The following is a 16,373-nucleotide window of genomic DNA, read 5'->3' as shown; positions in this document are numbered from 1 at the left end:
GCTACACTCCTTCAGCCGGCACTACACTTAAAATCCACCGGCCGACATTAATACTTCGAAAGTTGGATGCGAACGAATTCGTACGAACGATAATTGTACGTAGGTTCTTCGTATTTCTTGAACTCACCTCACGTCACAACGTTGAGTATGGCGAAATTATTTCGACCGTTGCCTGCGTCGAATTACCCGTTTCTTTTTCGCTTTGTACGAGATCAATCTGCCAGAAGGTAGAAATGTTGGGGAAATCAAAAAACGGAAAGAATACATTAAGATAGCGGAAATGCTAAGGCTCTTTCTCTTTCACTGTATAAATTGAAATCTCTCCAGTCTTTCTCCGTAGGTGAATCGGGTGCGTTGGGACAATGCGTCTTCTCGCATTACGTAAGTAACTATGGGACATGAAACGCGATGCGAAAGCCGTTGTAGCGGTGGAATTTGAAATGGATGTTGAAGTTGAAAAGTTGAAAATAAAGAGAGCGGTAGGTATACATCGCCACCGTATGCTGCGCAAAAAAACCTTTCCGCTGGAAAAGTCAGGACTTGAGGTCAGGATGCAGGTTTTCGATATTATTGTCCGCGAGTAAACGGATCAACCGGGACGACGCTCGCACATGCGAAATTGAGCATAGCGAGTACAACATTCGTTGGGTATTACATTCAACTGCTCAATTCCACGCTAATTTCACTTTACACGTCATTTTGCTACCGTATCACGACAGTCTTGACACGATATTCAAACTTGTAAATGGATATACATGCGATGCTTCTTGATTTTTCACCGCTGCACTTGTGGCATATTCGCGAGCATGCGGTAATTCCTAGATGAGTAATTATGGCGATTGTGTCTTAAGACTGGCTAACTAATTGTTACTGTACGTAATTACGCCGGAGTATTAAGTTGAGAAAAAGAATGGTATATATCTACTACGTAATGCTCCGACTGCACCTGCTGAAAACGAAGAAACAAATTCTTAGGCGGTAATAATTGGAGGGTTGAAATTTTGCTAATGATTCTCGAGGATGATTTAATTGCGTAATGTTTTTTATTGGCGTGAAAAAAAAAAATTAGGAAGAATAGCGATGCGTAACAGACGTAAAAAGAATGTGAAGCGTTCGTTCGAGAAGGCCTCAATCGTCATGCTCGCAAGCAAGTGCCGAGTCGGTCGAGCTGATTACTTCACGTTTTCGATCCCACGGAGGTGAAGCTGGAAGTCAGGTGTATTAATTTTTCTCGCTTGCATCAAACCAATTAGCGAAAAGTGATGTATTGTACTTGGAAAAATTTACACATCGTCGTTACACAACAGCGTATCAAGAACAAGCAAAATTTGTGAAATTGTTCCCCGTGTAAAAAGATTTTCTATTTTCTATTGTTTCTTGTTCCCTTTTTCATGATAACATCGTTTTTACTGAATTTCAGATATAGATGTAGGCAAACATGTACAGATATGGACGTTCTGGAAATAAATTGTAAGTGCTCGCGGTTTGGAAAACGAATCAGAGAAATCGGTAGAAAAAATTTAGATGATATTTTCGAAGCAATTGTAACAACGACGCCATTCTCTGGGTCAGTTGGTTGTTGGCTTTACGGTGTGGATGCCAAACGAAAGTAAGGCCCCGAGATCTCCCACCAAGATGCGGTCAAGATGATTTGAAAGTAAGAACCAGCAACTTGTGGAGATTTCGTAAGAGCTCTTCATTTTATTGAAATAAATTTGAATTGGAAGGGAATATTCGGTTTTGTATTCGTCATTTAAATCCCCGCTTTTATTGCAGTAAATCGCGGTAGGTGAATATTCGAAAAAAAAAGTTGCATTACTATAAATACAGTTGACTAATGGACTCTCTACGCGACTTCGTGAATTTTATACTTCGAACGAAGTGAAAAATATAGACAACTCCTAATAAGCGGTGGACTTTCGACCAAGATTCCACTAGTTTTTGCTACATTATAATTCAGCAGAGTTTAAAGTTGTTTCAAAAATATTCCGCCACTACGTTGTGAATTGCCGCGGTTAAGAGGTGGGAACTGAAATAAAAGAGGAGGCACGTTCAAATTGATAACTTTATTGCAATAAAAAAAATCCTATCGTTCCATGAGTATAGACATCATGTTACAGGTTCTTGATCGGAGGATGCATTTTTTTTTCCCTTAAAATAAGTCTTAGGTTCATCCGAGAACGAGCTTCACAATGATTGTTAAAATATTTAGAAATATCAGTGGAACTGTAACAGAAAAGTACATTAATTGATAAGTGAAGTGGAATTTAAAAGAAATAATGTTTATCAGAACACTTACACCTCGCGACAGTTCTGATGGATCTAACAAGGTTCAAAATTTGAGATCGCATTGTCGGTGGTTCCCCAAATCCTTGTATATTTTGTTGCGCGCTCCATCCCACTGCACATGCGTGGAAAATTTGTATTAAACATGGCATTCGACCAACGTCAACAACACTTTTAGGTTAGATTCGAACGTTACACGCTTATGACTTTATTTCATCGTAGTTAGCCTATTCAAAATTTGAGATCTGGTATTATTTGAGGTACAAGAAGCGTTTCAATGAGTAGAAAAAATGCCTATTAACTAGGAACTACATCCAAGGGGACTGACACGTCACACAACAAGAAACCGAAACCACGAATACGATTCGTGAAGCAGATTGCGATGGCATTCGTTATTCGTGATTCCTTGATACTTACTCTTAGCTAGGAATCTCTCTTCATGTAATACACACACTGCATTTAGACATAATAATGTCGCTTCAAACAAGGTCCATAACGTGAACGCCATGGTGATATCATATCGTCTACGTATGACGTTTCGCTGCACACCGCTGAAGAAATTCTGGTGTCATGGATTTTACTGACATCTGGAGAAGATCAGACAAACTTGGTCCAACCGAACCTTCGGATGCATCACACTTGATTCACTTGTTAGAGACTGGTACGAAAAGATCTGATAGCGAAGCAGATGGTAACATACCATTTCTCGAGTTAGTAGCATCATCGTGGATCCTACGAACGGTCACGTAGAAATCGACGACAAAATTATTACAACTTTAATGCAGCAAGGTCGATGAATTAGAACGGGTACTTTGCAGTCGCTATCTGTAAGATACAAAAAATGAATGACTTCGTAGTGTTTCTGAAATTCTACGTACAATCTTGAATATTCTTCAGGGTAAAAATATCTGCGATTAATTAATAATCAGAAGCGAGCGGTATTATATCTACTTGTCGAATCGATTGCATAGATTCGGTCGGGAGGTAGTTGAATTATTCACAAGTTGTTGTACCTCAGAATTCCACGAGGATGAAATTCAAAAGATTATTTCGGACCTCGTCACGTTATCTCATCAACCGCGCCAACTCATATTTCGGTTTCATTTAACGTTAGACTTATTGTTCGAACTGTTACGCTGTTTGTCTCGGGTAAATCGATAAACTCGACTGTCATAATTCTAGCTTTGCTACGACTAACCAGATTTATGGAAAACTTATATCTTGAACGAAAAAATAAGAAACAGTTGCTGCAATCGAAGGGAAAAATACGTTGCATTAAATTTTTCATCTTCATCGGATACTTTTTGGATGTTTTCATCCTAAGTCGTTGAATAGTTTCGTCAACAGAACGAAAAAGTATAATTTTCAGCGTTGATTTTTGTTTTTTTCTCAACCTTTCGGAAGATTTTCAGCTCTATTGCCAAAAATATGGCAATAAAGTCGACGAGCAGACCGAAACAGGCTTCACAAACGACATTCGACCGGCCAACGAATGCAGCGGAACGCAGAGTTCTGTTGCAATCAATAATGACATCCCACCATGAGATCTCCCCATTCTAAATTTTACCCCATATTCTATCTTCCCAGCTCCTGGCCGTTTCATGGATGAAATGTTGGAGTGAAAAATTTCACAAAAATACTATGATCTAGGAATTTCCATTCTTAAGTAAGCCTCCGAAAGAATCTTGCGGTTGATTTCACGTGGGCGAACGCTTGCCGGTATAGGGCATTGAGTGCAATTCGTAATGGGAATTTATTATGAATGCATTCAATGTGTCATCATTTGAACATTTAACGTCCGTCGAGGGAACTGTAAAATTTTGCAAGACAATTATCAAAACGAAGCAACTGTTGAGTCGGTTTTTAATAATTAATTCAATTGTTTTATAGATGAAAAATCCATTTTGATTTTCATTTTCACAACAAACCTAACAACTGACGTATCCGGTATGTACGTATTCCATGCATAATACTCATCGTGTATTGTGCAAAGACTAATCATACGGATGAATTGCACCTACGCGCAAATACAAAATTCTTCGTTCGAGATCGTGTATCTTATAAAAAGAAAAGGGGAAAAAGAACATATGAACATTGAATAACGCAGCCGGGTGCTCTTGTTAGCTTTTATGGCTCTAGCAAGTCGCCTCAAAATGGAATACCGTCAGTCTGGACTGCGCGTTCAGTAAAGTCTGACGCTTTGTCGTTAGACCTCGTCGACGTCTGAACATGTGACGCCGGATCCGCGATAAAATTAACTGAAAACGACTTCAGAAAATCGATAATTACCCGAACTTTTGAAATACTTCTGTCCACGATCTATAAAAAAAATCATTTTGCCAATAATATCCCGATGAAACAATTTATTCGAAAATATTAAGACCGACCGATATGAGTACTCGACGAGTGTATTTGTTGCACCAGATAAAAAACGATTTCCTTTCGTGGTGCAGTTTCAGAAATCGTTAACCGAGACATCGTTGGTAAACTCTGCAATTGTCGCAGCTTGGTTTTTAGTTCCAGGTAATTATTGGATCTTACAAATGAGACCACTTATTTTTAACTTCCCGACACTCTAATCGATGGACTTTCGAGCTCTGGACTTATAATACCCAATCACTGACAGATTCTCCATCAGCCAATATACTCCCACTCATCAATCACATGTCTATACCATGAATCAACAAATCTCTGAAGAAGTAAATATTTTTACCCGTGGGAAATAACTCGGTTCATTCTACTCGACCCGAAAAGTACGCGAAAATCGTTTCAAAACAGCAGTTCAACAAAAAAAACAGGTCATACAGCTACACGACAATTACACCGAAACACTACTCTATCGTCAAAGATTATTCCCTAATTTATCATCCATCTCTTCGATTATCCTTGAAATCTGTCCCGAAATTCATCCCTCGTAACCAGTGCGAGTGATCAAATATTTGCAGGTCATACCGCACTTACTGTGATTATCGCAAGTGATGGACTATAATTATTGCAACAATCGTCCAGTTTCGTTAACAATCTTGCCTTGAGATGCAGATGAGTTCGTTGCTGTCCTTGTAAGCCAGTCCACCAGTCATAAGCTGTGCGTGTTCAGATGCGAAGATATTATCTAACTTTGCTCCGAAGCCTTTCCGGCGTTTGAGGTCTGGAACTTGTACGTTATACTTCTGTGCATTCAGTCGATCCCCCCAGACGCCAGTCGTATGTTGTTCTTTTGTCTGGTCAACCCTTTCTGCGTTTCGGCCGCAGTAACCGGTGCCAGTTGGTCCTCGGATTGATTTTTTCTCATCACTTTACCAAAGTATCTTATCGTTAGATCGGGGTCCGCGACGATCGCAGGTTCAAATGTCATACAGAGGTGGTGTATTTGCAGAGTAAATATCGAGAAGGCAAAATGTCTTACGAAAATGGCAGGACGAGGAGCATCGACCTGGAAAACATGGAGTTGAATCCGATTCGGCGGACGCGTTTTCACGTCAACCGTGTGGACAGTTTGGAGGGTCGAGCCAGCCTCCTCGGGGAACAGGAGACGAAGAAATCCTTGAGAAATTTGACGCGAGAGGCACTACCACGGTTGGATAATTACAGAAATATTCTGAGCATACAAGCGGTGCATAGGCCCACCCTGGAAGAATTACACAATTCTTCTCTCGTCAATAAGGTAAACTATGAAATAATTGTTCAACTTATCGCGTTCGTTGCATCGGAAGAATTTCGCTAACGATTCTTCATTATAATTGAAAGGTTCGTTTCAACAAAGTCCGAACACGAGGGTCAGGACCGGCGGCAGACAAAAAAATGATAGCAATTTAAGCTTCGTTGAAAATTTTATTAGAAAATTACTCGAAGAGGCACGGGACTGGTTCGTGTGCTGGCGAAATAATGATTTGCTACTTCTTGTCCAGGCTAGAAATCTTGGCGATTGTTCGCGCCGTTCTTCGATCGTACGTCAATTTTACCAGCAAACAATTTTATTCGTACGATTGAAACCAGGTCCTCCGTAGCGAGTGAAATTTTCGTAGCGTCCTACCCGATAATATATCTATGGGTCGTTCCCTCAATAAGACCTCAAGGGATTAAATCCGTTCGGCAATGACTCGAAGCACGCGATATGCTAAGCCGGTCGAAGTTTAACTGGATCGCAAATATGAAACAATAATATGCGTGTGGTGGACTACGGTAGTGGTTCATTTTTCAGCACGTGTAATATCTAGCTTTCAAGATGTTTCAGAGAAGAATTGAAACACTTCAAGTTGAAGCCGATTCCATCGGAGCGAATTACGACGCTTAGTGGTTGATTAGATTAACCTGAGCTCGTTGAACAATGAAGTGTAATTAACTCACGTACGTGGCCTATTAGCGGTATAGGGCAAATAATATCGAAACAATTAGTTCTCTCGAAATTTAAAAAGGCCCGTAGGTCAGGTCAACGGAAGGACCTTCACGCACTTGAGGGTAATTAAACAATCAGCGTTAAACGACAGATGCTCGTCATCGGACATAGTACCGCATCACAAAAGTATGAACCGGTTCAATCTGAAATCGTGTATCGCAAAGCTGAAGAGGCGTGAGGCCGAAACGATAACGACGATCGTTCTCCGAGTAGCACCTGCGACAGGCCTAGGAATCGTTGAGCGCTGACTCGCCGATGCTACGGAAATTCGAACGGAGAGCCGAATACGGTCGGCGTCGCCACCCCCGTGGTCAAAAATCGACGAGTAATTACCCTTTAGAGGGTATAGCGCAGTCACGATCAGATAGCATTAATTAGGTGCGCGATACTCGAGAATTTATGCGAGCGTGTAAACACGTTATCTCAGAGTCCTGCTCGTGAGTTATCGCCACGATTCTTATTCGGATAGAGAAATGTATACGTTCGTACAGTTGAATACAGGATCCTGAAGTTTGAGCCGAAGCGGGTCAGGTCGGTGATATCAGGGGTATACACGAGGCAGCATCATAGACGTATACTTACACGTCTACGGTCAGCATAGTGTGTGACATATGACGTTATTACATAAATCGTTAGCCTTCATTGAACTGATGCGCGGGACCCTTCTTCCATTAGTTACTTTACCATCACCTCTCCGTCTCCTCCTACCTCCGCTCACATACCGTTGCAGAGATACTTTACCATCTAAATTTCAATCCGCTGCGAACACGTAGGCTGCAAGAAGCAAAAAAGCGTAGGAATTTATTCGACGATAACCGACGATGTTCCAAGGATTATGAAATAGCTGCAGCTGCACACCTGTGGGTACGCGAGACTAAAGCAGCCAAAATATTTCAGGGGCACGTAACCAACACGCTGCCACTGTCTACCGAGAAGCCATCGGACGCTGGTATTAAATTCGGATGGATCCAAGGCGTCCTTATAAGATGTCTTCTCAACATCTGGGGGGTGATGCTCTTTCTGCGCCTGTCTTGGGTAGTGGCCCAGGCGGGAATCGGTCAGTATTACAACGGACTATAAATTTTCAATGTCTCGTCCGTTACGAGATTCTATTTTCGTCTACGAACTGCATATCTTCATTACATAGGAGAGGCGCTCCTCCTCATAATTACGACGACGATCGTCACCACGATTACTTCTCTTTCGATGTCTGCCATCAGCACGAATGGTCTCATCAAAGGAGGTACGAGTGAATTATTTATCGAGATATGAGTAGCTAGGATAACAATTTCAGAGACAAAGATTGACGTCGTCTGTTCTGTTGCTCGTCCGTGTGCAGGTGGAACGTACTACATGATCTCGAGGTCCTTGGGCCCCGAATTCGGTGGCTCTATCGGCTTGATATTTTCACTGGCAAACGCCATCGCCTGCGCCATGTACGTTGTGGGCTTCTGCGAAAGTCTCGTTGATTGTCTCAAGTCCTACAACGTCTGCATCGTTGACTGCGACAGCACGGACATTAGGATAATCGGTAAGCTCAACGTGTCATCGTCACCATTTGCCTTTGAAACGAACGAATAATACCTACGTCTTCCAACAGGATGTGTAACGATAGTTTTACTGCTGATGATCGTGGTTATCGGAATGGAGTGGGAGGCGAAAGCCCAACTGGGTTTGTTGGTAATCCTCTTGGTAGCCATAGCAGATTTTGTAATCGGGACATTCGTGGGGCCTAAAGACGAAGTAGAAAAGGCCAAAGGTTTCATCGGCTATAACGGTGAGGGAGATCGGACTCGTACCGAGCGAAAATATCCCCCCGAAAATTTTGAATCCTTATTTTAATTTTCAGCCGAATTAATGAGGGAAAATTTTTACCCCGACTACAGATACAGCGAGGGTGTTGATCACAGTTTTTTCTCAGTACTAGCGATTTTCTTTCCCGCTGCAACCGGCATACTAGCCGGTGCTAATATCTCCGGGGATTTGAAGGTAAAAAAAACTATGGGTATATATGCAGCAGTCCAGGTAATGAGAAATACCTTATGACGATTAAACCATTCGCAGGATCCTCAATCCGCCATTCCGAAAGGGACTCTTTTGTCAATTCTTTTGACGACGGTTTCTTATCTCTTAATGGTGGTCATGGTGGGAGCTAGCGTGCTAAGGGACGCGTCGGGGAATGTGACTGATCTGATCTCTTTCGTAACAGAATCCCCAATCCTGAATTCAACGGTGACCGAAACTGTGATCGCTATTCATACCGCGAGTGTTTTCGAGAACGAGACTTCGACCGCAATTCTTGAAAATGTGACCATGACTCCCGTGGAAAATCTAACGGATACGAGAACGTTTTCCATCTATGGGACAAACTTCAATTGTTCGAAAGGATGTGCGTATGGTGCGCACAACAGTTTTCAGGTACAATTAAACGGCCAGCTCTGGATCTTTGAGATTTTGAAACATTTGAAATGCAGGTAATCGAACTGGTTTCCTACTTTGGACCACTGATATACGCGGGCTGCTTTGCAGCAACCTTGTCGAGCGCATTAGCGTCCTTGGTATCAGCGCCCAAGGTCTTCCAGGCTTTGTGTCTCGATGAATTGTACCCAGGAATCGCTTGGTTCAGCGGACAACCAGGAAAAGAACCGGTCAGAGGATACATTCTCACTTTCGTCATCGCTGTTGGGTTCATTCTAATCGGTATAAGAAAAACAAATGTCATTACTTTAGTAGTCCTGTCGCATCGCTGCACGTTTACAAACGAATCACTCGTTACTTTTCACGCAGGTGAACTCAACGCGATCGCACCCTTGATATCGAATTTCTTTCTCGCTGCTTACACATTGGTCAACTTTAGCACCTTCCACGCCTCACTGGCAAAGCCGATTGGTTGGCGACCAACTTTCAAGGTATCGCAGGAGGTTCCTTCGCTAAAAAACATCGGAACTCGTCGCGACAAAAATTGCTCAACCTGATCCTCGATTTTTTTTTTTTTTTTTAGTATTACAATATGTGGCTTAGTCTGGCAGGGTCGATTCTTTGCGTCGCTGTGATGTTTCTAATCTCATGGTGGACAGCACTGATCACTCTTTCCGTAGTCCTCGCCCTGTATCTCGTCGTTTCGTACAGAAAACCAGGTAGAGTTTGATGCATTCGATAATCAAGATCCGGATGAAAAAATAATCGCAATTTTTCAGACGTAAACTGGGGCTCTACCACGCAAGCTCAGACGTACAATAGTGCTCTAACGGCGGTGCAACAACTCGACCGGGTCGAGGAACACGTAAAAAATTACAGGCCTCAAGTTTTGGTGCTCAGTGGCCCTCCGAGCGCTCGTTCGGTCCTAGTGGATTTCGCTCATCTCGTGACGAAGAATCACTCTTTACTGATATGCGGGCATATAGTCGAGGTGATGATTTTAGCTCGAATATGTCCAAAGCGAAATAACGCAAACGTCGAGAGTGATGTAAATTTTCGAATGATAAATTGATTTGATAATTTCAGTCGGTCCTTCCCCACAGAACGCGCGCATCTCTGATAAGTAAATCGACTTCGTGGCTGAGAGCGAATAAAGTCAAAGGATTTTACTCCATGATAGACGCAGCGACCTTTCAGGAAGGGGCAACTGCGATGCTGCAAATTTCAGGCCTCGGTAAACTCAAGCCAAACATTTTGCTGATGGGTTACAAGCAGGATTGGGCTACCTGCTCACGCCACGAGCTGACCATGTATTTCAACGTGATGCAGTGAGGTTTAGTCATCCAATTATTTCATGCGATTCTTCGACCCTCTGATTACTCTAAAACTGTTCTCACGTGTGCGCAGCAAGGCGTTGGACATTCACGTGGCGGTCGCTTTGCTACGCGTTAACGATGGGCTGGATTACAGCTCGGTCATGTGCGACGCTGAACAGCAGTCGACGTCACCGAGAAAAATATCATCGACCAGCATGTCGCAAGATCGAAGTTTTTCGCAGTTGAGCCAAGGTAAATCAGTCCGCGTGTCACTTCTCTGTTCCTACTTTTATCGATCGGCTGTACGGCTGCCGATCGACTACCACATCTCTGACGATTAATACAGATTTATTTTTGAGACAGAATTTATCAGATTTGTAAAAATAGGCGCTCAGGTCGTTAGACCAAGCGGTGAGTGACGTAATTTTCGTGATTAGGAAAATTATGCCTAAAATGCAAGCTCCCGCTGGACGCAAAATATCGCCAATAGAAGCTAGAAACCTCTGCCAATCTCATTCGCGTGGTCGAGCATCGCGAACGAAAAAATGTAGGCAAATAATAGGCGCTAGTTATATGAGAATTTGAATCCCGTTTCAACTCACAGCTTGATGAATTAATCCGTAATCCGAAAAAGAAATTGAGAATTGATTCGTTCTCGTATATCCGCAGCGAGTAGTTCGTCGGATATTTCTATGCCCGGAAGTCCAGCGCCTCGAAGATCTCACGTTGTAAGTGAATATCCAAATCCTACAACGGAAGAGCGTAAGGAACTGCGTCCACACACGGAGGGTATCTCGAAAGAAATCCTGACCAGCGTTACGAGGTTCCAAAGAAAGCAGAAAAAAGGTTCCATCGATGTTTGGTGGCTCTACGACGACGGAGGTCTTACTTTACTCATGCCCTACATCATCAGCACCAGAAGTAATTGGTCCAGTTGCAAGCTCAGGGTTTTCGCACTCGCGAACAAACATTCGGAACTCGAATATGAGCAGAGGAGGTAATAAGCGAATGCAGAGATTGGAGATACTTTCTGGTTTTTCGAAGTTGACAACATCTATGCAGCCGCATAATATTTCCTGTGGTTATCAGGTTTTCCATAATTTCAGTATGGCGAGTCTACTTTCCAAATTTCGAATCGATTATTCCGCGTTGACGGTGATTCCGGACATAACTAAGCCCGCGCAGTCATCGACAACGAATTTCTTCAATTTGTTGATTGCGGATTTTCAGCAGCCGGAAAATCCGCAGGACCCCAACAGCGGTCAGTGCACCTTACGCTTCATCTGGAAACCTGGGAAACGCGAGCAATAATTATTTGATCGACTTTGTGTGCTTCTAGTTCCTCTGAAAGATTCGGAGCTTCTAGCGATGCAGGAGAAGACGAATAGACACCTGCGTCTTCGTGAAATACTTCTGGAAAATTCGATGGAGGCCAACCTGATAGTAATGTGAGTTGAGGCGACGAATGTATATTTTACAACTCACGCAAAAATACTAACAATGAGAATTCCAACGCGACAGAAGTCCATCAACGCACGGAACTTGACCAATATTTTTCAATTTTTTTTCCATGCCCGAAGGACGCTACCGATGCCGAGGAAGGGCGCCGTTTCCGCACCACTGTACATGGCCTGGTTAGAAACGTTGACGAAAGATATGCCACCTTTTTTATTAGTGCGAGGAAACCACACATCAGTTCTTACTTTCTACTCGTAATAGCGAACGATGGCGATGGATGGGCATCCGGAATTTTCGTTTGATTCGATAGGGTATCTGACAATGAAGCGGTGCAGCGCGTATCTGAATTAACCCGTATTCTAAAAACCGAAATATTATCACCTGGTAATCAATCGTGCAATGTATTATAGTACCGAACACGACGCGCCACAATGATATTCGAAAAAAATTGTGCGAATCAAAAGTATGCATATTTTCGCGGTTAGGCGTATCCTGTCGACCTTTGAGGATAGCAAATTGACAAAGTCAGGAAGCCGTAAAACGGTTGTAATGAGCAGCTCGACATTGACTTGGAATTGTCTCTATACTGCATTTATTCGCATATTATCTCATGGTCACGAGCAAGGCTATTTCAAAATTATTTATGCTTCAGATAACTAATTCACAATATATTCTCCTCGTCTGTTCGACCGTCATGTCACGGTGACAGTTGCATTATCACATATCGGTAAACAGCTGGTTCTTCGAATTTGAATAATTTTATCACCGTCCAAAGCCCACCTAAATCCCTGATGAGAGATATTGAAAATTTGAAAATGTACTTCCATGTGGACGGTACATTATTATTCCGACCTCCATTCTGCGTCATTAATAAATCATGTGTGAGTTTAATTTATGTAATTTTGATGTCACATTTTTTTTTCATTCATTGCCGCTTGTACCATAGAACAGAAAAATATTTGACGCCGGTTAGTATTAAAAGATCTCATATGGGTATGATGTTATTTCATATAATAATTTGGCGAACTTTTTGTAGTTAATTGATTTTGCGACAGTATATGACGAACAAAGAGCAAAAAAGCTGTAGAAATGGAAATCACTCGGCGTCACCAGCGAAAATTGTATTCAGCTTGGCACGCGCCTTCAAAATAACTAATTGAGCGCATTACTAACGGGCGCACATAAAGGAATATGAGAAATGACGCGGCGAGATCCAACTTCGCTTGGATTCCGTGGGCGATCAATATTCAATTCGATCGAAAATGCATGTGAATGTCGAGCCAACGATGCAGCATGCGAACATGTGAGCGAAGATTGAGATATCGATGATTATGTGCAGCGGGTGAGTAGTTCGAATCACACTTCCGATTCTCGGATCACTTATTAAAAATTACAATCAGATGTAATAATTATCCGTTAAGCCTTAAATAGCCGCAGCCTCGATCACGCAATTAAAATAATTCGGAACACGAGTCACGCTTTTTAATTTGACCCAATAATACGAAACATTGCGGTAGAGCGAGTATAGCGATTATTTATATTTATATAGCATACCGTGAATTCTATTATTATTTTAACTGCAGAATTTCTAGACTCGCAGGTAATCCTGGTGCACTGCAATGCAGCACGCGAGATCTCTTGCGTCAGGTAATAGAAAGCTATATCTATACGGGTTTCGATTTTCCATCATTATTATAATCTTCAGATCCGCATCTTATGTCTCACCGTTTTTGTGAAGCAAAAAATCATTTCATCTCCCTTTCCTAAAAGTTGATGCCCGATCGACCCTCGAAACGCGAGGTGAAAACTCGGAAAAAGAGTTCTGCTGGCGAGCATTTTATTCCTTTGCTGATCTGCTGAGAGAAATTTGAAGACTGCGATCGAGCGTCGTTCAAATAAGTCCTCATCATTCGTATTTTCACTACCCGATTATACGATGTGAAATTAGAAATGCTGGGAAATAAAAACCAAAAAATAAAGCAATGGGAAAGCACTGATGGGCGTAACAGTTAAAGGGTCTCAAATGTCTCTGTAAAATTTGTCTGAAAATTTTCAAAATAATTACTCGCGACGTACACCGGACCGCAAAAAAGCCGCAAAAGTCTATCGACGATCGCATGGCAAATTCAGACTATAATTTTCAGGAAACAGATGATCAGCAAATCGCGTTAATTTGAATTTTATTACAGCGGCTTCTCTAATTTAATGCAGCGATTATGTATAACTTCCCACGCAGATCGCGGTAGACAAATAATTGTCAAGGAACGTAAGTAGAGCGGCGAAAATTTCTGTATGCGATATACGTGACAACTTGCACAAGCGTGATAACCGATTTGCTACATTCTCGGTCAATCATTAATTCGGTTTGGTAAAGTTTTTATAAAATGTTATTCGAACGAATTTAATAACCAATATTGCACCACACGTTGCGTTTCCATTTCGATTACGAGTTAGAAGTTTCAAACGATTGGTAAAGGTTGTAGTATTCGCCAAGCTATAGGTCCAAAATCTCGAAACTACTCGAAAATCTCTGCAAACGTCTGTAGTATATCGAAATTTGACTCGATGGATTTGAGACTGCAGTATGGATTCTAATCACATGCGATCACACCGACCTGATAAAGTTTCATCGTAATTAAATCTATAATTTCAACGAGAGTGAAAGTGTTGCCCGGCATTGTTCTCTTGGTTCGGCCGGCGGTACGACTAACTCGGAATAGAAATGAGACACGACCGAAAGGGTAACGGTACTGCCAAGACAAATCCAGGCCATGCCAGAGGAAATATACTCCTCGCTGAACTTCAATGTCAGCATCTGAACCCGTCGACCCACGCCTTGAACCCGCTCGAAACGCGTGCGGTTCGTAAAAATAAGACCTCGGGACGTGACGAAGAAAATTCCATCGAAGCAATTTTTGTTTGCCTGAAAAAAGACGAGTGAATTATTCGCGTCGGTATGTTCGAATGAATTCAGTGCATTGGAATCTCCCTAGAACATTGCGCCTCCTTTCATTCCGCGAATCGGAACGAGTCCTTCTCATTAGACTCCTGAAGCCGAGCTCGATGCACCGTACTTAACGATAAATAGGTATACCCACACGTATTTCTAACGTTCGCTATTGTGCTCCGAAGATCGATAACCAGTTGTGGCAAAGTTCCTGCAACGCGTACCTCGGAAGTCCTGATCAATTCTCACGTAAACCAAACGAAGGTCAATGCACTGAACCGGAAATGTGGGCATCCAGATTTGGTAGAGCTTTGATGAGCTGATCAGGCCAATAATCAACAAACTGAAATTTAACCACAAAGGTTGATTGCGACGCGTAAACGATCAACGGAGTCCGCTGAATTGGTTGTTAGATATCAATGAATTCAGACTCGAGAGCTCTGAAGTTTGGGTTCCTATTATTTTCTTAATTTTTTTTTTTTTTACTTCTTTTATTTCTGCAAAGACGTAACAACGTGTTTCCGTCGCGCAACGTTCGCGGAGTGCCGTTGGCCTGTCCGTAGATTGTCGCAAACTCGCTGACTTCACGAATGTATTATGCATGAGAGTGTATAAAACGTATTTGCAGTACAAGGGTTAGCTCTACGACCGGAAGTAGGAGCGAGTGAAACAACCATTACGCCAGGTAGAATTTCGTCGGTGAAAAATGCAAGAGTTGTGCAGAATTTCGTTCGCTGCAGTATTCAAAAACGCAGGCATTTCAGAGTTTTGATTCTAGGAAGAAGTTTCTCGCTCCCGATGTTCGGGAACTCGAAGTTTCGGAACTATTATAATCAGGAATGGAATGAATGTCTGAAGTCGGGTGAAAATAGGGGCTGTAGTTTGTTTTAATATCGAAATTAATTGGGTGAGAACTGGAAGCACCCATAGAGTTTTCTCTCGCGTATATTATATTCGAATTCGAGAAGTAAGTGAAAGAAAAATCCATTTTTGCATCGTGCGCTTCGCGACAGCGATAGACAAAGAGTTTCTCCGATCCGCAATAAGAGAGTTTATCAACCGAAAGGATAATAGCCAACGTAAAATGACGTACGCGGTCGCGTTGGTAGCGGTGGTAGCTGAAAGACATTTAAGGTTTCCCTTGGCTACCGCTCGTTTGCGGTTTCTTTGCAAAGCTATAGTACGTGGCGGAGCGCAATTTCCTTCTAGATTGGTTCTTCGTACGACGGATTTAAGCAGATACTTAGGGGATGGAAATAGAAGACGAAGGTTCAAACCTAGCGTTATTCTCCCGCATCGCCGACTCACCGAACCACACAACGCTTTCATCCGTACCACTTTATCTTTCAGAATGCATACTTAATCCTCTCATCTTTTTTCTTCCACTGGATCAAATATTCGCTTCGCGTTGATCCCGTAGTCCTGCGTATAGTCGTTATTCCGAGGACGTGGCAGCGAGCTTTGATTATTTTACCTTTTCACGCTGCCGTTCCTAATTAATCCGGATTAGCGATTCGCCGATGTATCTGGTATTATTGGCTCTGAAGTCAAT

The 16,373-nt window shown here is 42.3% G+C and overlaps 2 protein-coding genes across 3 annotated transcripts; one reads left to right on the top strand and one right to left on the bottom strand.

Moving 5' to 3' along the window:
• Window positions 1–2,150: 2,150 nt before the first annotated feature.
• LOC105693373 (immediate early response 3-interacting protein 1) lies at window positions 2,151–2,864 on the bottom strand. Its single transcript, XM_020856575.2, has 3 exons — window positions 2,704–2,864; window positions 2,300–2,401; window positions 2,151–2,226 (listed from the first exon to the last, which is right to left on the bottom strand). Exons 1-3 carry the CDS (start codon window positions 2,792–2,794, stop codon window positions 2,171–2,173), a joined length of 249 nt encoding a protein of 82 aa, XP_020712234.1. The 5' UTR covers window positions 2,795–2,864; the 3' UTR covers window positions 2,151–2,170.
• Window positions 2,865–4,421: 1,557 nt separating this feature from the next.
• Window positions 4,422–12,765, top strand: LOC105693368 (bumetanide-sensitive sodium-(potassium)-chloride cotransporter). 2 transcript variants are annotated; one of them, XM_048658582.1, is made up of 19 exons: window positions 4,422–4,809; window positions 5,663–5,950; window positions 7,580–7,739; window positions 7,830–7,925; window positions 8,022–8,213; window positions 8,283–8,459; window positions 8,532–8,671; window positions 8,747–9,100; window positions 9,157–9,382; window positions 9,470–9,591; window positions 9,684–9,819; window positions 9,880–10,091; window positions 10,187–10,428; window positions 10,508–10,668; window positions 10,780–10,827; window positions 11,086–11,413; window positions 11,523–11,677; window positions 11,756–11,864; window positions 11,997–12,765. In XM_048658582.1, the coding sequence occupies exons 2-19, from the start codon at window positions 5,684–5,686 to the stop codon at window positions 12,130–12,132; spliced, it is 3,261 nt and encodes a 1,086-aa protein (XP_048514539.1). In that variant the 5' UTR covers window positions 4,422–4,809; window positions 5,663–5,683; the 3' UTR covers window positions 12,133–12,765. The 2 variants fall into 2 exon arrangements, with proteins under 2 accessions (XP_048514539.1, XP_012268640.2); XM_012413217.3 differs by lacking the exon at window positions 10,780–10,827 and having other exon boundaries at window positions 4,436–4,809.
• Window positions 12,766–16,373: the final 3,608 nt, after the last annotated feature.

Source organism: Athalia rosae, chromosome 1 (genome assembly GCF_917208135.1).
Source record: "Athalia rosae chromosome 1, iyAthRosa1.1, whole genome shotgun sequence".
NCBI classification, from domain to species: Eukaryota; Metazoa; Arthropoda; class Insecta; order Hymenoptera; family Athaliidae; genus Athalia; species Athalia rosae.
This window is presented reverse-complemented; position numbering and strand designations above follow the sequence as displayed.